At 40.9% G+C, this 23,623-nt stretch overlaps 1 protein-coding gene across 12 annotated transcripts in view; it reads right to left on the reverse strand.

The window, feature by feature from the left end:
* Positions 1 to 23,623, reverse strand: part of MYRIP (myosin VIIA and Rab interacting protein) — a 311,648-nt gene that overhangs the window by 103,562 nt on the left and 184,463 nt on the right. For all 12 annotated transcript variants that reach the window (XM_086848804.1, XM_086848835.1, XM_086848831.1 and 9 more), the window contains exon 3: positions 8,013 to 8,234. In XM_086848804.1, the coding sequence (XP_086704930.1) occupies positions 8,013 to 8,234 (222 nt within the window). The remainder of the gene's footprint in view (positions 1 to 8,012; positions 8,235 to 23,623) is intronic.

Consider the following 23,623-nt stretch of genomic DNA (forward strand, 5'->3'; position numbering starts at 1 on the left):
TTGGGACCTTAATGAAAAGAGAAGGAAGGCTCTTTCAGCCTGGAGAAGCACCTCACAAATCTTCACATCAATGGCCAGAAACAGAGATGAAACAAAAATGAACCAGTATGGGCATCTGACTCCCACATATTGCCCAGACACATCACAACCAAATTACAACAACCAGCTTTACAGCATATTAAATTTCAAATCAAAAAGACCAGAACAGACAGTATTACAGATGCAGCAGCTACCCACCTCATTACCTTACAAAGATTCCTTCCCAAAGCAAAAGTGTTCATTCAGGAAGGCACTGGCCACTGTCACAGAGCAGCCCTCAAAAAAAGGGACTAACAAAACTCCTTCAAAGAAGTGCTAGCTCTTCCTGTTGGCTTCTAACATCTAGAGACAAAAGTCAAACTGTAAAGCCACAACATGATATTTCTGATTCCCAGAAATATACATAACTTTCAAATATTTTGGTGGGGATGAGGGTATGAGGAGAATGGAAGACATATTTGGTATTATTATTTTTATGTTGGCACTCATTATTTTCCAGTTACTGTGAAGAATTTTCATTTTTACTACAGCACCTTTCTGATAAAAACAACTTATCAAAGTAAATCCAAGCGCACTATAAGTCCAATACTAATCTGAAAACAAAAGCTTTCTTTCACTATGATCAAACAGCACTTACAAAGTATTCACAACTTCTGCAAGCAAAGGGGTTCTGGTTTTAGGCAATTTTTATTTAGGCACTATGTCAAAATTTAATCTTTATTTTTTGAAGCTGCTTCAGCGAGAATTAATTTTAAAAAAGGATGAAACAACTTGAAATAATGGGGGTGGAAACTCAAAGACAGCTTTAGGTCAGAGATGGCTTTTCCACTATGTTAACATGATCCTGTTTGTGAAAACAAGATAAATGAAAGAGCTGTCTGTTAGCTCCTGGGATAAAGTGGGCAAGATGTTTGCCTGGACTGCTCTAGCAAAAGATGCAGGTGGGATGTAAGAAAGCGAAGCGTATGAAACACACTTCCAGAACAAGTAACAGGTAACCATTATCATTTATTTCATGGTCCACAAATCTAGGGTCTTATTTTGAAAGCTGAGAGAATAGGAGAAATAAGAAGAGTAATTAACTCTCTAACCAGATTCATGCAGTGCTTATCTGAAAGAAAACTTCACAAAAGCCCAGATGCAGAAAAGATATGCTATTACAAAAAAAGCACAAGAAACCCAAATCCTTAATTCAGCACACAAGTTTGGGAAACCTTGTCTTTGTCAGAAACACAGGGCAATTGCTTTTTCCACCTTCCTTTTCCCTTAAGCTGCAGAAGCAGGATGGAACATGTGAGTGTAGAATCTCATAGATTCTTACTGGAGACACTTCAGCAGTGAGAGCTTCAGTATCTACTTGATGTGAAAGATGGGCCTGAACAATAAGAACACAAAGTGACTTGTTTATTGATGTGGTCAATATTTTTTTAAATGACAAATTAAATTCTCACTTTAACTTCTTTGGTAACATAAGAACGTTTTAAGAGGGCAATACCACAAACTGCACTAGCTAGAGGAAAGACACATTTGTTACTGCCATTCACTTCCAGTGGCTGCAAGTCTGGAGGATTTCCAATCTTCTCACCAAGAAACAATCCCCTTTACTAACCACAGCAAACTGTACTTTGTTAAATCTTGGTGGTTGCACAAATACAACATAAGAAAGCATGAGGACTCACCAAATGCTGAAACAAACATACATGAAACCAGGTAGCAATCTTTCATTAGTGATAATAAAAAGATGTTCAGTGATATGTCTGTGTGAAAGGGCATTCTGCTCTGCTTAGAGCTACCACTAGAGTGTTAACCATAGCATGGCCTCTTGCTTTATTCGCGTTTTATGATGAACAGCACATGAAGTTCCAGTTGCAGAACTGACACAAGGGAAGTGCTTCCATAAAGTGTGCTTGATACTTAATATTTTCCATCTCAGCGACTGTAAGGCATGATGTTCCCATGTAACATTAAGTGCCCATACTTAAAAAATGTTGTGCAATTTTAATTAGCTTTTAATTTGTCACCCTCACTGGGAGTCCTTCAGCTTTTCAAAACTGAAAGGCTAAGTAAATCCAACCTATAATTTGTATGCTGCTTATTATGTGGAAAAACTGTGTTACATCCTTTCATATCCAGCTCCTCCCAGCTTAGCAGTCCCAATATTTTTGCACACTATGTATGTAATATTTATTACTACTAGAGAAAATGTTAAATAGCCTTTCTTACCTTGACTTGCTGAAGGTAAGAGAAGCCAAACACAGGCAACCATTTATATACTAACAATGAACATAGAGCCACCATATTCCACCCTCATTCATTTCCTAGAAGAATCCAAGCATTTACCTTTCTCTGCAACTGAAAACCACAAAGGTTTAGGCATGCTGACTGCAGCAAAACTCCTCTAATAACAGTACATTAATAATACTTAGCACTTTACAACCAGAGCATTTAACTTTCTAACCACTAACCTCCAAGAGCTCAGGGTCATCAAATCCATTCTGCTCAGGGGGAAACCTGACACATTGAAGTTTCCCCAAGGTCACTTGACTGCTAAAACTGGGATCCAGAGTTTCTAAAAAACACTGATTAGTCCTCCAGACACTCACTTCCAAGGCTACTTAAAGTTAGAAAAGATCACCTAATCAGCACTTGTATTTAGCTGCTTTAATAGACCTCTCTTTCTTACTCTCCTCTTCAATTCCATTTTTAGATACTTTCCTTAAAGCAAAGTGCAGCATTGCAGTCTGCTGTATGTTATGCAAGTTCAGCTTTATTCTGTCTAGCAGAAATGAAATTCTTCACAGTGAATACTTCAAAATAATTAAGACAGATCAGTACAGCAAAAAACCCAGCAGAGATCAACCTGTCAAAGCAACCAGTTTGCACATTTCTCTCTCTCCTCCCCCAGTTAGGGAACAACTGAATAAACCAAAGACTGTTCTTGGCTCCTGTGCAAAATCAAAGCTCTTGTCCTTGTTCTTCATAGGTACAGTGAGCAAAAGGATATGGTGTCTATGATCCACTGTGATGCTAAAGCACAGCAAGGACAAGGAGGTCAAGCAACAGGATACAAAACAGAGAGACAGTGGCAGGACAAGGAGGAAGGAAAGAAATTGAATAGAGTAGCATGCCTTTTTTTGAAGGAATTGCATCAATTTCTACAAGTATATACAACTGAGAAAAATAATTTTCACTGCAATTTACTTAAAATTAGTAAATCCCTTAAGTACATTATGAATGGGATCATTTAGAGAACTTTCAAAAAAGCAGAACAAGACCCATATGGGTCAAATGAAGACAACAGGCACATGGTAGAACTAAGACTTTATCTTCTATGCTATGCCACAGAGCAAGCGAATGCTCCTGTACAATTCTATGATCTCGGAAGCAAAAACACATTTCCTGGCATTTACTTGACAGTGTCACAGCTTCCAAGTTCTGTAGAAGTTCTCACTAATGTCAGAAAGGGACTTCAAACAGCAGAAATAGCAACTGTCACAAAACTATACACAAGCTATGGCTGAGGCAGACTACCTAAAATACATTTTGGCTTCCTTTTACCAGATGGTTGAGCCTGCTTGAAAGCAAAACAAAATTGCTAAGCAGCATTATATCTTCATTAGTTTTCCTCAACTAAGTCCTGAAACTGACTGTTTTTGTTACAGACAAACAAATACAAAGTTCAGTTATTAACCAGAAGTATTACTTTTCCTCAAGTACCATACCATAGTTTTACCAAATTTTGGTGCTTTTTTTTTTTTCTTTTTCTCTGTAGAGACTGCAGAGTTTTACACTAAAACTTACATCAGCTAAGCAGAAGAGATATATCCTTTTGGCAGGCTAATTTCAACTTTATCATGTTTCCACAAATACATGCTTTGTTCTGCTGACATTAAAACCCATTACATTGTTTTACAGAGCACTCCAAACAAAATCATATGAAATATAAATGTTTTATTTAGGACTGTTCCTGAGGCTGGCAAAGCTCCTTTCTATTTGGAGAGTGTTCTGCCTGCCAAGTGAGTCTAGACTTTTATTTTCTGTTGCAATTTTCATTTTATCAGAAGCGTTGCTCCATTTTTATATTAATGTTGATTCCAATACATGCCTGTTGCAGAAAATGTACTGGGTACTGCAGGTAGACTAGACCTTAATGCATTTTCTCAGATCTCACTCCGATGTGCATTAAAAAACCCTAGTGCATATCTAATTAGTCTAACTAATTTTCAAGTTCCAGTAAGGCAATTACATTTGCTACTGATGCAAATTGTTAAAGCCTAGCTATATTCAACGAGGCACCACAAAAAGATGAAAAGAAAATATAAGGAACATTCAGTAATAGCTCTGGATTGAAGAGTTGATGAAGACAATTGATATACCTTTGCTTTCTTCTTTTTAAAAGCAGTAATTAAATAGGATGTATGAAAACCAAAGTTAAAAAAAAATAACAAAAAAAAGCAGTTCTCTTAAACATTCAGATAAATCCGTGCTGCAAGCAACCAGTGTGACAATTTCTGAGACCCAGTTTAAGCAGCCCAAAACACTACTTTGACTGCAGGAAGCCTGAGTATGTGCAGCATGACTGTGCTTTTCACTTATTAATGACACAATTAATTGATCAAAGGACCAGTGACTGGGTCTCTGTCTCTTAACTATTACTAGGAAAGGACCGCCAACCAAACAGCTCTTATAAAGCAGAATAATGACTTCCTGAACACCCTCTAACCCATGGCCTGACTCAAGAAAGCAAAGCAGGAGTCCTTTAAGTGATGAACTTTCACTACCCGAGCAAGAGTTTTGAGAACAGCTGTGAAAATCACAGGACAGATGGATGTGAAGGCATGAAAGGATTAGGTGCCCATGCTCCCACTCACAACAGAGACAGAAATATTTTACCATACAGATGGTGAGACCTGAAGAAGTGAGCCAAGAATGCAGGGGAATTCACACATGATAGCCATTAAAAGCTGAGGGGACAGCCAGATGTTTGTGCACTGTATTTTGGATTGGACTCTTTGTACTCATACTAATCAGTCCAAAAGTAAAATATGATTAGTTTAGAAAACTTGCAAAAATATGCATTTTAATAGATTGTGCTTGGTGGGGCTTTTTTGTACTTGTTTGTTTGTTTTGTTTTTGTTGTATTTTGTTTTATTCTAATTTTTATATGTACAAGTGTTAAACTGGAAAGCAGAGTATCATGAGCAAGGTGTTCTGGGATATGGCTCCTTGAAGAATGGAAAAGTGGATGCATATCTTATTTCTATTAGATGAGCAAAGAACCTTTGCCTCTGGCATAAAAAGCATTAATCCAGAAGGCAAAGAAACTGTGCCTGGAATCTACTTATCCAAGAGCACTTAAAAAATACACACCTCAGCAAGCTACCTAAATACACTGTCTGACAGGTGTCTAACAAGGAGACATCGTACAAAGCTTTGGAAGAATGGGAACTGCACTATACAGAAATCGAAAACTTGAAATGAGTATTATATAATTTTATCAAATAGTACTTACAGACTAAAAAGATACCCATGAGAGATGAACCCCCTGAGAACATTAATAATAGTATTCAGAGACAAATCTAAATCAAAAAGCATTTGCAGAATATGTGCTAAATCTGGGAAATTGGGAAATTTAAGGAAGGTTCTCCTGCTCTTCACAAGATTAATACAGACATTCTATAAAGACATTTTTGAGCCTGAGATTACATACTAAGCCAAATTTCTAAATTCTAAAAAATGTATGGCAACAGGAGATGTGCTTTAAAGGAATTCAAACACCAAAGTTTTCATTGGCATATTGCTGCTTTTGGAAGAAGCGAGGACTTTTTTGATTGATTTTCTACAAATGTTCTATGTTTCAAATTCTGACCTGAATTTTTGCTCTCTGCTAAATGCTAATGTAGATGTTTGCCTTGGAAAATGAAAATCCACAGAACAGGTACTTCCACTGGGGTCAAGCCTTGAAAGACTAACTCAACATGTTAGCTTTTCTTGAGCATAGAACATGGTCTTCAGATATTTCTAGCCCACTAGAGCTCACTTTCTATTGTGCAGTAAGATGTGCGGGCAAATAACAGCTAAAACCAAGAACCACCTCCATTACCTGTGCTACCTGATTAAACCTAAAAATAAGACACAAACAGAGGAGCTGGGGAGAGGCATGAGAACACAGTCCACCTGAGGAAAAGTCACTGAAAAGATGACAAGAACTCAAAACAGACTGTTGTGCTTTTCCCTGGAAGAAATACTGACCGAGAGTTAAACCTCAAAAAGTTATACCACCCCCGCCCCCAAACACAAAAAAAAAGCCCCCACCAAATCAAAATACATCAGCAGACTCCGAGGGATACTAGCCCTTGATCTACCTACAGGGATTTCTAAGTTGCACAGTCCAATAAACGAGAACATAAAATGATTAGCAGCAGTGTTAGTTAATGTATTCACTGAAAAACAACTCATGCTGTGTCTCAGGTTTCATAAATAAAGAAAATGTTTATAACTGAATTACAGATGGGCGACTTTGTGGGCTGCACAGGACTGTGGGCAAAGCCCTGACTTCAAGAGTAAGAAATAGTATTTTATAATATAGCTACAGATTCTTCTTTTGAAGTTAAATTCTTCTGAGACATTTTCATGGAGACAGCAAGAGGTATTTTAAGTGCAGTTCATCAGCATCCACAAACCTGGCTGCTGTGCTGCTGCCTGTATGAGTGAACGCAGGATAAATGGAAGGAAGAGGTGTAATATGCAATGGTCGAATGACTAAGGCAGAAACAAGCACTGGCTCATAGGTTGGATATTAGGAAAAAGTATGTTATGGAAAGAGTGATAGAGTACTGTAATTGTCTGCCTGGGGAGGTGGTGGAGTCACCATCCCTGGACGTGTTTACAAAGATTGGATGTGGCACTCAGTGCCATGGTTTAGTTGAGGTATTAGGGCTGGGTTGGACTAAACAATCTTGAAGGCCTCTTCCAACCTAGTTATTCTGTGATTCTGTGATTTCAAGAGGGTGTTAATGGGAAACAAGAGGGAATAGTACAGCTTTGGTAAGTATGCAAATAAAGCATTGCAAAGGGACTTGTCTCTTGTCTTCATCCTGCGTTCTCCACTAAAGAGAAAGGTAAAGAATAAACAGCCATCATTGTCACACATGTTCAGCTGCTTTAGTCACCAGTGGTGAAAACTAAACCATAAGGAAATGAGTTACTTCTTTCACCCTTCTTGACTGAGTTAAACTGTGTCAGTCAGGACTACCTCACCACAGCTATGGCTGCTTTTGGAGCTTGAAGACAAGGACTATCACAGTCACCTCCAAAGGGATGGCCCCTCTACTATTCGTGTTTTGCTTTGTTTTTCTGGTGCTATCTTTAAATATTAGAGCTCTGTTAGCCTCAGAAGGGTGAGATAGTAAATCCCTGATACCCTCTGCAAATAGAAGCCCAGCAGCATATTCTTAGCAGATGTTATGAATTATAACAAGTTGCACTGCTATTTTCTTTGGGTACTTGCCAAAGTAACCTCAAGGCATCCCCACCAATAAGCTGGCATTTAGAAAAGCACTTTAAAACACAGTCACAGCTGGATAATCTATTTGCAAATATTCTTCCTTCCATTCCTGACCCATCAGTGGGATTAGCTGCCAAACTATTAACTGCCTTAGCACCATCTGTGCTCAGGTTCCATTAGTAACCCAAGTGTTTCAGGACATCCCAGTCCTGCACAAGCTATGCCCAGTTACTGCTTGCTGATATATCAGTCCAGCTAAACAAGCCTGGAAAATGCAACAGGTAACCAAACACTCTCAGAGCAAATTAACCTCTACAAAAACCAGGCATGTCAGGAATAAATCAGCCTCTACATAAACAGGTACTTCAGCTCCTATCCCACCAGAGTTAACTGCTGACAAATACAGAGAAAAGCTCAGGTCAGACCACAGCTGCTTTGCACAAGTTGCTGAAAAAAAGGCCTTTACCTTGCTTGCTGACAGACACTGCAAATCCAAGCCTTCTCCTTCTTCTGGTAAGTGCTGCAACTCTTGCAGATGTTGTACTTGCAGTCTTGGCACTGTCGCTTGCTGTTGATAAGAAATGTGAAAGGGGAACAGCAGCGAATGCAGCAGTGCTCATTGAATTTCTGCTGCTTGGAAAGGATGCTGCACTTGTTACCCTCTTCATCCAACTTCTGCTTCATTTCACTGGAATGAAAAGAACAAAAACATAATCAAAATTTCAATGGGAAATCTTTATCCTCTTTCCACATATTCATGTTGTACATACTCCTCAAGTAACTTTTGCAGATGTGATATGAATATGAAAAATGCATATTCTAAATTTAGAATGGGAAAGCAAAAATTCCTATGTTCCCTTAAGCCACCCATGGCCAACCCACTTAAACTCTCCCTGATTCACAAACCAGAGCAAAATTTACTCAGTTCCAGAGAGACAACTCTAAGGAAAGACAGGTTGCTGCTCCAGGCACTCAGCTGTGCCAAGGCACAGAAGCCACATGAAAATGCAGTGCTGCTCTCAGAACCCTTTACAAATCGGAAAGCAGTTTATGGAAGTCAAAAAAAGCTTGGTGCACAGTAATAATAAAATCCTTCCAACCAACAGTTGTGAAAATAAAAACTTTGTTTTGTTCTGACCCATAGGGTCATATTATTCATAATAGCTCAAATCTGTCAAGCAACATTAATGATATCCTTCATTTCAGAGAGATTTGGGTTCTCTACTAGTTAGGACCAATATTAAGATGCCTGTTAACTGTGAAAGTGTTTGTAGGCACTCTGTATAAAGTTTCCTGTTTTCCAGCAGAAGAGCTCATTCATTTAAAAAAACTGAAATAAATTGTGTATGCATGGTACTAAGTAAATTGCTATCTCCCATTTTACAGTGCTTTTGATATTTACAAATTAGGCAATATATTCCATGACAGCAGTAATAAAAAAGCATGTAGAGGGAAGAGTTTTGAAGGCAGACAAGTCTGCAAACTCATCACACATTTTCTGACATGTGCAACTAGTCATAGATATAACCCTATGAGAAGAATAAATAAGAATCAATGAAAAACAAGTAAAACAAAAGCTTTTAACACAGTGTGCACGTACTTACATTCATTCTCTCTATTTCTCAGAATTAGTGGTAAGTACCTTACCATTTCCAATTGCTGATAAAAACCACTTATAAGATTAGAGTAACATAAAAGTCTAAACAAAATTTAGAGGTTCCACAAAACAGACTAAGCTGCAAGAATACTTATTCATGACATGCTGACTTACTCTTGTATATATTAATGTTTAAATATCTTGCTACAGGAAAAAAAGAACACACTTATTGCATACTTACTCAGGAACTCAACCAAGAACATCTATGAAAATAATTTTGAGCCAAGACTGGAATTTTAAAAAGAATCACAATACTGGGCTATATATCACCTTATTTGCCACTTCTGCCTCAGATTCATAACTCAAAATAAAACCAGCCTGGTTTATGAAAGTCTGACAGGTCAATTAGAAATCACAAATCTAAAAGACAAGTAAAGCAGTGATCTAAACCATATAATTTTTGAACTTGCACATACAACATATTTAAGTGTATTCCTGTCCTGGGGTGACTTTATGATACTGGTATCCCCAATCGTCTAGTTTATGTTATATATTAAGTCCTGCACCTTTAAGACTGTCTTTGAAAGCAAGAGAGGGGAAAGAAGAAGCGCGCAGTGTGTTAAGGAAAACATCACTCCCACGCACCCCGCTCCTGGACTGTGGTGTCTGCAGCACGGACAGACAGCGGGACAGAGCTTCTCTCTGACTTTTAGTTAGTTTTAACTAGCTGAGGCAGAGGAGTTCCCTGGACCCTTGTTTTTTTCAATTTTCTTGGATCTGTGCAAGCCTGCTCTGGACTGAACACCCAGCCAAACCCCGGGAGCTCACGCCTGTGGCCCACCGGGGCCTGGGCCTCGGCACTTTTCCAGCGCCAGAGGGACTGATAAGAACCTGAGTGAGCCGAGCTGCACCACATGAAAAAAAGACCTTTCTTCCTAGACTTACCATCCCATCGAACAGCAAGAGGTTTTATTATTTAATAATTTTATTATTTAATATTACTCAATTTTCTGTTAAATAAACAGCTTTTTCCACTTCTCTCCACGGAAAATTTTTTTTTTTTTCCCTTTTCCCGGACCCGTTGGTGGAGAGAGGCATTTCCCTGTAGAAATCCCCATTTGGAGTTTTCCTTCCTGATTTGCCCTAAACTAGGACAAATACAGTTTTTGGCGCCCGAACGTGGGGCAAGAGAAAGTGGAAAAACCTGTACTGATTGTTGGTTGTATTTATTCTGTATTGGGATAAAGCAGTCTGTAGTCATGTTGTTTGGATACATAATGTCTCTTGGGGTGGAGGCCTTCATGTGGACCTGGTCCCTAAAAGTTTTTGAGGTTTTAATACCTGTCTTTGCCCTCTTTCACAGTAGAGGGGAACGAATTAGAATGGTTATTGTGCTGGGCTCGGTGATACTGATTTATAGTAAGTTTATAGAACTACTGAAGTTTCTGTCAGGTATGTTTGGCTCATGGTTTCTTCGCCCGACCCTGCCTCCCAGTCCTAGTGGCACATTTTGGGAGTTTATTGGTAATTGCACCCAGTTTGTTAGAGGAAGACCAGGGGATGAGGCGTTTCAGCCTTTTCTTTCCTTCTTCTCCTTTGAATCTGTTATGTCCCTCTTTGAGAATACCCAGTTTCCCCTGAGTGTTAAGGATACCACTTTCCTGGTAGTACAGCTGGCTCAGCTGTTAAGCTTCCTCTATATAGTCTGCGGCTTCTATAGGATGAGGGCTGAGATATCCAGAAGAGCCAATGAGACCCCTGCCCTAGAAGTAGACTCAGGTGTGGGAAATCCTGAGTAGTGTAGAGAATGAGAGAGAATTGGCCGAACTCTGAAGGAATTTTCTGATCCCCCAGCCTGGGAATTTTCACGTGAACAAATTCAGAACCCAGATGAAGTAAGGAAATATCTGGAAGAGAATTGCTGTGATGATTCTAAAAAGAAAAATATCATTGCAATAAGCTGGGCCCTAGCGTATGCTTATCGCACGGTGCTAGATACTGTAGGGCAGGCAGATAAATCAGCAGCTACCCCAGTGACTCAGGCTAAACCAGACAGTGAGCCTAAGCCAGCAGCCAAACCAGACAGTGAGCCTAAGCCAGTGTCTGTTGCTCCTGCCACGAGAGGCATGAAATTCAAAACCAAAACCGATCGGCCAGTAGATGATGATAATGGTGATGCGGGGGAAGGACCCTCAAGACCAGCAACTGACACAAAATCAGAAGGCACTGGTGAACCTTTCTCCCTGAAGGACCTTCGTGGCCTGAGAAAAGATTACACTCGACGACCTGATGAATCTATAATTAGTTGGTTAGTCCGTCTGTGGGATGCTGCAGGAGAGGCTACAGTTCTGGATGGCACTGAAGCGAGGCATCTGGGATCCCTGTCACACGATCCGGTTATTGACCAGGAGATGATGAGGGGGGCTGACCCTTATAGTCTCTGGGAACGGGTCCTAAGAAGTGTGGCACAAAGATATCTGTGTGCAGACGATCTCTATATACAGCAAACTCGTTAGAAAACCATAGAACAAGAGATTCAGCGCTTGAGAGAAATGGCAATAGTAGAGATTGTCTTTGTGAGTGACTTAGGTACTAGAAATCCAGACTTGGTGCCATGCACATCTGTGATGTGGCGAAAACTTGTTCGACTTAGGCCACAAGAATACGCTTCTGCTTTAGCAACAATGAAGCGGGATGACCGAGAAGAGACTGTGCTGGATATGGCGAAGAAGCTTCGAGCATATGCAGATACCGTGCATGGCCCCATGCAGGCAACAATTGCAGCTATAGAAACACGTATGCAAAACTTCCACGACAAAATAGAGGAGACTCTCAAGAAATTCAGAGAAGATCTTCTTCCAGTCTCAGCAGTACAGACCAGGAGCCCTGGTACTCAACGCAGAAGTTCCCCAGATAGAGAGAAAAAGCTACGAGCTGAGCTGTGGTTTTTCCTACGTGACTGTGGAGAAAACATGAAAAGATGAGATGGTAAATCTACTGCTGCTCTGGCAAAACGGATGCTTGAACTGAAAGACAGCAAGACTCAGGGAGAATACTCCACCAAAAAGAAAGCCGCTCCAGTAGCCTGTAGTCAAACTGACAAGTATGATGATAACCAAGCTTAGAGGGGCCCTGCCTCTAGCCAGGTAGAGGCTAGGGAAAACCGTGTCTTTTGGACTGTGTGGATTCGTTAGCCTGGCACATCAGAACCGCGAAAATATGAGGCCTTGGTTGACACTGGTGCACAGTGTACCCTAATCCCATCAAGATATGTAGGGGCAGAATCTGTTTCTATTGCTGGTGTGACAGGGAGATCACAGGATTTTACTTTAGTGGAAGCTGATGTGAGCCTGACTGGAAATAAGTAGAAGAAGCACCCCATTGTGACTGGCCCAGAGGCCCCCTGCATTTTAGGCATAGACTACCTCCGAAACAGGTATTTTAAAGACCCAAAGGAGCTTAGGTGAGCATTTGAGATAGCAGCTATAGAGACAGAGAGCATCAAGCAATTGAACACTTTGCTTGGACTGTCAGAGAACCCATCTGTAGTAAGACTCCTGAAGGTAGAAGAACAGCGAGTACCAATTGCCACCTCGACGGTGCACCGTCGGCAGTATAGGACAAATCGAGATGCTGTGATCCCCATCCACAAGATGATCCGAGAACTGGAGAGCCAAAGGGTAGTCAGCAAAACTCACTCACCCTTCAACAGCCCCATCTGGCCTGTGCGTAAATCTGAAAGAGAATAGAGATTGACTGTGGACTATCGTGCATTGAATGAAGTGACTCCACCGCTGAGCGCTGCTGTGCCGGATATGTTAGAGCTCCAGTACGAGCTGGAGTCCAAGGCAGCGAAGTAGTACGCCACTATTGACATTGCCAATGCATTTTTCTCCATTCCCCTGGCAGCAGAATGCAAGCCTCAGTTTGCCTTCACGTGAAGGGGAGTGCAGTACACCTAGAACCGACTGCCCCAGGAGTGGAAGCACAGCCCCACCATTTGCCATGGACTGATCCAGGCTGCCCTAGAAAAGGGTGAGGCTCCAGAACATCTGCAGTACATTGATGACATCATTGTTTAGAGAAAGACAGCTGAAGAGGTCTTTGAGAAAAGAGAGAAAATCATCCAGGTTCTCCTGAAAGCCGGTTTTGCCATCAAGAAGAGCAAAGTTAAGGGACCAGCTCGTGAGATTCAGTTCCTGGGGGTAAAGTGGCAAGATGGACGGCGTCAGATTCCCACTAAGGTCGTCAATAAGATCACAGCAATGTCTCCACCCACTAGCAAGAAGGAAACGCAAGCTTTCCTAAGTGCCATAGGTTTTTAGAAGATGCACATTCCTGAGTACAGCCAGATTGTGAGCCCTCTTTACCTGGTCACCCGCAAAAAGAACACTTTCCAGTGGGGCCCTGAACAACAACAAGCCTTTACTCAGATCAAACAAGAGATCGCTCATGCAGTAGCCCTTGGCCCAGTCAGAACAGAACCAGATGTGAAGAACGTGCTCTACTCTGCAGCCGGGAGCCACGGTCTGTCCTGGAGCCTTTGGCAGAAAGTGCCTGGAGAAACTCGAGGCCGACCACTGAGATTCTGGAGCCGAAGTTACAGAGGGTCTGAAGCCAACTACACTCCCACAGAGAAGGAAATTTTAACAGCCTATGAAGGAGTTCAAGCCGCCTCAGAAGTGATTGGCACAGAAGCACAACTCCTCCTGGCACCCCGACTGCCAGTGCTGGGGTGGATGTTTAAAGGAAAGGTTCCTGCTACCCACCACGCCACTGACGCTACATAGAGCAAGTGGATCGCCCTCATCACGCAGCGCGCCCGTATTAGAAACCCAAATCGCCCTGGGATTTTGGAGATAATTACAAACTGGCCAGAAGGTGAAAACTTTGGTCTCACTGATGAAGAAGAGCAAGAACAAGTGACACAGGCTGAAGAAGCTCCACCGTACAACCAACTGCCAGCAGAAGAAACACGCTACGCTCTGTTTACTGATAGTTCCTGTCAAGTCGTAAAGATGAACCGGAAGTAAAAAGCAGCCGTATAGAACCCCACACGACAGGTCGCAGAAGCCACTGAAAGAGAAAGTGAATCAAGCCAACTTGCTGAACTCAAAGCTGTTCAACTAGCCCTAGACATTGCTGAAAGAGAAAAGTGGCCAAAGCTCTACCTCTACACGGATTCATAGATGGTAGCCAATGCTCTGTGGAGATGGCTGGAAAAGTAGAAAAAGGCCAACTGGCAACGCAGAAAAAAGCCAATCTGAGCTGCTGATGAATGGAAAGACATCGCCACCAGAGTAGAGAAACTGTCTGTGAGGGTCCGTCATGTAGATGCCCATGTCCCCAAGAGCAGGGCTAATGAAGAGCACCGAAACAATGAGCAAGTAGATCAAGCTGCAAAGATAGAAGTGTCAAAGATAGACTTAGATTGACAACACAAGGGAGAGTTGTTCCTAGCTCGATGGGCCCATGACGCCTCAAGCCATCAAAGTAGAGATGCCACCTATAAGTGGGCACGAGACCGAGGGGTGGATCTAACCATAGACAGTATTTCTCAAGTTATCCATGACTGTGAGACGTGTGCCACAATCAAACAAGCCAAGCGGTTGAAGCCGCTATGGTACGGTAGGCGTTAGTCCAAATATAGATATGGAGAAGCCTGGCAGATTGACTACATCACACTGCCCCAAACCCGCCAAAGCAAGCGCTACGTGCTCACAATGGTAGAAGCCACCACTGGATGGTTAGAAACCTACCCTGTGCCTCATGCTACAGCACGTAACACCATCCTGAGACTTGAAAAGCAGGTCCTTTAGAGGCATGGTACCCCTGAGAAGATTGAGTCAGACAATGAGACTCATTTCAAGAACAGCCTTATAAACAGCTGGGCTAGGGAACATGGCATTGAGTGAGTGTACCATATCCCTTACCATGCACCTGCTGCGGGAAAAGTAAAGAAGTACAATAGACTGTTAAAAACTACCTTGAAAGCGTTGAGTGGGAGATCTTTCAAAAATTGAGAGCAGCATCTAGCAAAGGCCACCTAGATAGTTAACACCCGAGGTTCCACCAATCGAGCAAGCCCAGCCCAATCCGAGCCCCTGCATAAAATAGATGGAGACAAGGTCCCAGCAGTACATCTCAGAAGTTTGTTAGGAAAGACAGTTTAGATCAATTCTACTTCGAGTACAGACAAACCCATTCGTAGAGTTGTTTTTGCTCAAGGACCGAGTTGCACATAGTAGATAATGAAGAAAGATGGAACAACACAATGTGTACCTCAGGGAGATCTGATGGTTGAGTAAAGATTATGAATAAATGCCCTTGTCTGTATATAATGTATGTGTTGTAGGGTTAAAATATATATATATATATATATATTGATTTTGATAATAAGTTGACGATATGGGGATAAGGGGTAAAATGTCCTGGAGTGACTTTATGATACTGGTATCCCCAATCGTCTAGTTTATGTTATATATTAAGTCCTGCACCTTTAAGACTGTCTTTGAAAGCAAGAGAGAAGAAAGAAGAAGCGCGCAGTGTGTTAAGGAAAACATCACTCCCACGCACCCCGCTCCTGGACTGTGGTGTCTGCAGCACGGACAGACAGCGGGACAGAGCTTCTCTCTGACTTTTAGTTAGTTTTAACTAGCTGAGGCAAAGGAGTTCCCTGGACCCTTGTTTTTTTCAATTTTCTTGGATCTGTGCAAGCCTGCTCTGGACTGAACACCCAGCCAAACCCCGGGAGCTCACGCCTGTAGCCCACCGGGGCCTGGGCCTCGGCACTTTTCCAGCGCCAGAGAGACTGATAAGAACCTGAGTGAGCCGAGCTGCACCACATGAAAAAAAGACCTTTCTTCCTAGACTTACCATCCCATCGAACAGCAAGAGGTTTTATTATTTAATAATTTTATTATTTAATATTACTCAATTTTCTGTTAAATAAACAGCTTTTTCCACTTCTCTCCACGAAAAATTTTTTTTTTTTTCCCTTTTCCCGGACCCGTTGGTGGAGAAAAGCATTTCCCTGTAGAAATCCCCATTTAGAGTTTTCCTTCCTGATTTGCCCTAAACTAGGACAATTCCCAATATACGCCTTTTAATAAATTTAAAATTTTAAAACAATGTGTGTTTCTGCTGCTCACACCCTGTACAAGGGTTTGACTAAATTAGACTAGGTGCTCAAACAGATACTCTTTGCAGTTTCAAGTAAATAATCTTTATGATTTTTTTTTTTCTGTCTAGATGGAAAAAAATGCTTGTTCCGCCTCATTTTTACAGAATGTGCAAGATGCAAAAGGTCAGAGATTATCATGTAGATAGGAAATGCCTGAATTAGGCAAGTCAAACTGGCTTCCTCGGGTAACCTGATGGAATGATCCCAGAGATTCAATGGGATGACAAGTTTATCTTAATCTCCATTATTCCCTCCTACCATGGTACTACATGGGCAATGTTTTGAGTGGAACAAGAGAGCAAGTGAATTGTCTCCATGTCGCTCTTCCACCCATAGCAGGCATGCTACTCTGCAGCAATGGGGTGAGACACAGCACTGTTTCTGCACAGAAAGTCAGGCAGGAACCCCAGATCCCAGGACAAAAGCTGGTGAAGGTGAGGGCTGTATGGTTCAAGGAGGAATTCTGGCATGGAGAAGTGTTCAGCAGCCCAATATGCTGCAATCTTTGCTTCAGGATGGAGACCCCAGGCAGCAGATGATGGCCTTCCCATAAAACGAGACCAGCTAAGGAGTCAGGGTCAGGGAGAGTGATGAAAGAAGAGATTTTTGTCCTTATGGAGTTCTATTATCTCCCAGAATTAATAACGCCAATGTTTGGTAGTATCACAGCCCACACACTCAACACTGTCATGCTCAGTGGCATTTTGAACCCTTATTAGGGCTCTGATGCATGATAGCAAGATAAACCACAGAGCCAAAGCCACTAATTAAAACTCTACAATAATGCTAACAATATAAAACCAGGCAGTTTTGTTCACAAAAGAGCTAATAAAGCCTGATACCCAGAAAAAGCTGAGCACACACCAAAATCTTTTCATCAGAACAGGCATTAATTACATCTCTCTCCTCTATCTGGCTGCCAGTATTCATTACAGTGGTAGAACTCAATATCATTAAGGCATCTGCCTCAGCATTAAATAGGACTAAAATTGGCCAATGGATTAAAAACGTAAATAGGATAAGGTTGGACAGCCTGTCAGTGAGCGAGCATGACAGAAAAAGCCTCATTTCCACAGGAAACCAGGCAGAACAGAAAAGAAAGCAATGCACATCTCTCTGACAGCTGTAACAAATTAAGGTTCTCACGCACTGCCTGCCAAAGGCTATTCTATAAGGAGTCAAGTGGCAAAAGGGATTGTCAACTGAACTTGTAATTTGAAGCCAAAAAGCTCCTCTCCACACTCTTTCCTTGGAAGCAAAACACAGGTTTCATATGAAAGAGAGATGCTGCATAACTCTGGTGAGCAATTCAACCTGTCTGATTTGAGGAAAATTAGCTGAAAAGTAGGCACTGGTTTACTCTCACTCAGCAATACCAAGAAAACCTCACTTGAATGTAACTCCAGCTGGACCATCACCCTGAGGGGACGATTAATGTGGTCATCAATATTGATACACTGAGAAACTTTGTTGCACTGAAATTCGGGGAGGTACAAGCTGAACCTCAAGGCATCCCAAATTAAAAATCTCAGGCTTTACTTTCAGGACGTTCATATTGCTTGGTGTAAGAAGATTGTCAGAATGTTCTAAGGAAAGGGCAGGCAGCCAACAACAACTGATGGTCTCATAAAGTGAAACTGGCTTCCAAAAAGACAACAGCCACCTGTGCAGGAGCTATTTCTAAGAAGGTCGAACTGCCCAGTCATTGCAAATATTTCCCCTTCCTCCTCATGCAACAGTTTCCCCCAACAAAACCCAGCTGAGGGGGATGGGACAGAGACTAGAGGAAGAATGCCTCTCCCTCTCTGAATGTTGTGCTCATGAGTGCTTACTTCCCCAAGGAGGGAAGGTAATGTATTCAGAGATGTATACATAGAATATGTGTGCAAATAAAACAAGCAACAAAATACAACTGCACAAAAAAATGTGCATGTTGAGGTAAGCACAGAACAGTGGGAACGACAAATTACAGAATTCATTCAGAAGTCACAACTGATGGGGCTCAGCTATTATGGTTATGTGTAACATAGTAATAAGCACCTGTGGGGAAGAGAACTCATGCTGTGTGAATGAATCTCAGATGGGGTTTCATTTTCTTTCTCAAGTGGTTGCATTTCATCGATTGCTTACAAGTACGAAAGAAGCAAAAAATACTCAATAGATATCCAACATGTCTATCACCAAAAACAATTCTGTCAAAGAACATTTTATGAGTTCCAAGTTCCAAATAAGTTCAAAACTATGCAGATGCATATTATATTTTTCTAGAAGTTTTCATCAATGAATTTACACAGTTTGCATCAAAAAATATGTAATTAATTTCAGTCAATGCTTTGGGTGATAGACTCCTGGCATGTAATCCCCACAAACAGTCAGATTAGGAACACTTTCCATCACACTGTTTTGGATGTAGTTTTTTCTGTTATATTCTGAGGATGAATAGATGTCTTCCCCTCACCACCTACTATGATTTTGTGACTTTTTAAAACATAAATTAAATCACTTCCATTGGTATGGTTTATTTCTTCTTAATGTCTGGCAGGTTTAAACATAATCCTTCAATGTTTGCCTGAACAATGCCTTCTCCTCTAATAAAATTTTTAAACCAATTGGTATATTACACCTCCTAAATACAGAAATATAAGCTTTTTTTGAGAAAAAAGAATTTTTGGTATGCTTCCCACCAAGAGGCATTACTGTGATTAAACGCTCAAGGGGTGAGCCAGGTGGAGCTTTAACCTCAAGCTGCAAAGTCAACAGTAATATACACATTGACAACTTGCCAGATTAAGACAATACTGTGAAGTTAAAAAACCAAAACCAATGATGAGTTTTAAAAAAGGTTAAAAAACACATTACTAAATGAGTAAGTTTAGGGTGACTGAACTCTAAACCCCTAGGTGCAGCAATGGAAAGGAGTCCATAAAACAGGCAATTGGATTATAACACAAAGCTAAAAAAATCCCCTGATTTTCATTTAATAAAGAGAACAGTTCCTGGTGAAAACCTGATAGCTGGCTTCAGCTCCAAGGCAGAGTCTGTATAAGCAAGTCTGTCTGTCAGGCTCCCCAAAATGCAGCTCTCTGCTCTTTCCTAAGTGCTTCTCTGAGCCCAGTTATTGGGCTGTACCATCTTACTCTTGTCTCACACCAGTTTCCATTTCAGGAGTTTAAACCTGGTAGCTTAAAGGCAAAGTCCAGCTGGACTGGTTCCCATTTGCTCTGTTCCCTTCTTAAGTGATGGACAAATACAATTTTTCCTGCTGTTTAAACACCTTTTATCTTCCCCAGTAGAGTAGAGGCTAAATCTATTCTAGTTGCCTGCACAGGCAAAGAAGAAAATGGAAGGACAACATTCCTAGATTCACCTCACTCCCTCCTTATGAACAGAGGAGCAGTGTTTCTGCAAGTTATCAGACAGGTAGAAACTTTCTCCTTTGGTACTACAGATGAGGGTTCCTGTTTCTTCTGTTTCCTGTCCTCTTAATTCAAATTACACCTATTTCATAGAACAAGACATGTTTTATCCACTGGCCTTAGAGCCTTTTTTACTTCAAAGATTAATGAATGCACAGCACACACTGCAAAGTGCTTTTCTCAGGAGTACAGCTGTCTGCTGAACTGGGTAACTGGTTGTCTCTCTTTCTGAACTTGTTTGCACTATCTCACTTCCCAGAGTGGATTCAGAGCAGTGCATGAAGGTCACTAATTTATTTTAAAACTGGTTTCAATCAGTTTGACAACTGTTAAAACACTGTTTCCCTCCACAAAAAAGAATGCCTTCAAACATTTCTGTGTTCAAGCATCCTTAATACTCACCTTCACATAACGAGCTATTGAGGCCTTTTGCTTAGCACAAAATCTGGATTTCTGCATATTTCAGGGAGCAGATGAACAAGTTCTGATGTACCCATTTCCAGCCTTTCAGAGAGACCACTTTTCCTACTGCACCTTATGTTTTTGCACTCCCACAGTCAATCCAAACTTGGTGTATTGGGCTAGGAGTTTCCTTGGGTTACAGAGATCACCTAAAAATACAGGTTTTACCAATATCCTCTAAGCTACACTGCTGAAGGACAAAGAGATTTTCATATTAAGTGGAAAAAGTGTATGAAGTATTCTAATCTCCACTCTCCTTAAACCTGCCAGATGTGCACCAGATGCCAGAGCTGGGGTAAAGATCTTTTAATCTGTGGAGAACATGACAGTCTCTTATTCCTTGATTACTAGTACAATGAGGAGGAGTCACAGGCTGAAAGTGACAGAAATTTCTTTCCCATTCAGGTTTTCAATTTGATGTTTAAGGTCCTAGACTGTGATGACTACAAGTAGTTCCCATCTCAGCCCTTACTTCCTCTCTTCTTCACTCAACCTCTCAAGCCTCCAGAAATGGACCAGCCAGGTTAGTAAAATGCTGCTAAATTTAGGAAAAACACTCACTGGAAGTTCTGTAAGCCTGACTCCTGATCTGAGAGAACAAGCCAAAATTGCCAAGGAGAGCTGCTCAGTGTTTTATCCCTTCCACATTTCTTGTGTCCCAAACTGTGGCATGGTGCAAATAGGGGAGAAGCTCTATGCTGACAGGGTCATACACCTCTTCCACCTCCAGTACATAGTAAGAACCAAATTCTCCCAGCAGGCCTCCATCACTATTTACTCTCTAAGGGTTCAGTGCTTATTTTCTTTTTTTTTTGCTGCCTCTCCTTCTAAGGTAGTTTATTCTCCATCAAGACAGGCATCTAACATAACTTCCAGATTGTAATATACCACCATCCCTTTTGTCTCTTTTATGTCTTTACTAGATTTCCCCTAGTGAAACTCTAATTGCTCTTTGAAAAAGTGGAGCACAGCATAGAACTATAGCAAATGCCAAGTTAATTCATTATCTTATAATCAAGGCCTCTTTTCCTAAGTTCTTATCCACACTACCAGAAATAAGCCTCATGTTACATTTAACACTTAGCACATGAAATAGTGTCTACACATTGCTAGTACTGTCAAAAAGCCACTCTTAGCACACATGCAAACACAGCACTTGCATTTGGGAAGCCTTGGAGGAGCACACACCACTTAAATCTGGATATCAGTCCAGACTTAAGTCTGGACATCAGCAGTAGCTGACATTTTCGGGAGGATTAGACAGCAAGGACTGTACCATAAATGGGGGAGGGAACAGAAGTAATGTCAAAAACATCCCAAGGCAAAAAAGCAAAACACGAAGTTTTCGGGGGGAGATAGGGGGAGTCAAGTGCTAAGAAACTCATGAATAGTTATGAGTAAGTCACTTGTACAAAAATCAGGAAGATTGATATTTCACAGTCCAATTACTCCAACTGTGGCTGTGTTCTTTTACTTAAGACCTTACCAGCATCTCTTGAGATTTTTTTCACTCTTCAGCTTTCAATTTCTATAAAATTAAATTTCTGTAATATTAATGTATATTCCTATCAAATCTCACTTTTTATATTTTTATTTCCTTCTCTCTTCAAAAGTAGAAGCAGACAGTGATGATGTTGCATGTATGCTACTGCTCTTATCTGGGGACTATCTCTTTCTAAAAATAAAGAAATCCATCACAGTGGAAACACTGCTGATGCGTTTTTACCTTTTTTTTTTTTAAGATTTGCAAACAGCTCTTACACTGGGAAAACAATTGCACTGACACCTTTGTATTTCTTATTAGATACCATAAAATAAATGCTGTGAAGACTAACCTATGGAAGTTTTGTGTTGTTGAACCAATTAAACTGCTGATAGAATGAGAAAAATGGCAACATACTCAGCACATACCCTTGTCAAGAAACACAGATCAGGCACTGTGTTTGCTAGAGAGAAAGACAGTCAAGCACCAAGACAAATTGTAGTGCACTTGCCCCAGACCAGTACCTAGTTTGTCATACCAGTCTCTATCCTAATCTGTTAATTTCATGCTGTGGCGAAACTGTTTCACAAAATGAGTGACTGCTGCTGACTTTATAGACACTGTGCTAATGGCTATTAGGAGAAGTTCCCTTTTCTTTTGCTGTCACAAGCACTGTTGGTCAGTGTGTATCATCAGCTGGAACTGACTGACATGTCAGAGCATAGATAAATAAAGCAAATACTGTACTGGCATTATTTTAAATTCCTCCTCACTTCATAAACCCACAAATCGTCAAGGGACATTGCATTTAACCCCATCTTCTTTTGTCATGTTGGATATCACAGGAGCACAGACTGTGCACCACATTTAACTGATAGGCTTTGAAATCTTCTGTGGGGAAGTAGAGCAGCAAGGGTGAAGCAGGTTTTGAATTATAAAGGAGATACGCTGGGGAGCTTTGGGTACATTGGAAATCTCCACATGAAAGCTGAAATGACCTTTTTCAAGACAGTGCCATGAGTATGGACTCCTTTGCCCTCCCATTCTTTTACTCCCACATGGGACATTTGAAAATAAAGCTGGGTTTTGACATACTTCCCCCCCCCCCACCCCGCTCACTCTTATTTCTCATCTGCTCTCCTATCTCAGTTACAACTTGGTCTGTAGTAAGGTAGGGTAGTTTGAGGTGAAATAATGTATCTCTATCAGGGACAAGCATACTTGCTGCAGTTTAAATCCTACAGGACCTTCTGGTTCAATCCTGGGTTTGACTCTGAATGATCAAAAGGTGTGCATCCATACTGGACATCAACTGCAAATAATGATAAGCTGGAAAGTTTTCCCCTTTTTTCCTTATTATGTCCATATTGAACCACTAACCATGACAATCTGATTTTTTTTTTTATCATTTCACCAGTATATGCCACAGCCCTACCGATGTGACTACAAAATGGTAAGTTTAAAGTATTATTTAAAATAGCATTTTGCGGCACTTCCCTCTTAGATTACAAACATGTAATACTTTCTGTTTTACTTATTGCCCTATTACACTTTGTAACAACCTAGCAAAGCATCATTACCTTTACCACCTTTCTTATTTTGCTTCCCTGTTTTTTCCTTTACCACGTTTGATAGTGATTTTTAGTTACACAAATATTTGCTACATTTCCCTTTATCTCATTTCTTCTCAATAAGTCTCATTTTGCTCTCCCTGAAGTGCATTCCTCACTGCCCATCTCCCTGGAGACCTTTTTCCTATCAGGTCCTGACTTTCAGTACAGGTTCATTCCTAAAGAATGATAAATACAGATAAGCATTCTTTAGAATAAAGCATTTTTCAATTCAAAAAACCCAAAAATATTTAGTGAAAATATTTTTTAAAATGTACAACAGTGTACATCATAGTTACATGCAATACATTCTTTGCATCACTGGG

The sequence above is a fragment of the Cyanistes caeruleus genome, chromosome 1, assembly GCF_971803275.1.
Source record: "Cyanistes caeruleus chromosome 1, bCyaCae1.hap1.1, whole genome shotgun sequence".
Classification (NCBI taxonomy): domain Eukaryota; kingdom Metazoa; phylum Chordata; class Aves; order Passeriformes; family Paridae; genus Cyanistes; species Cyanistes caeruleus.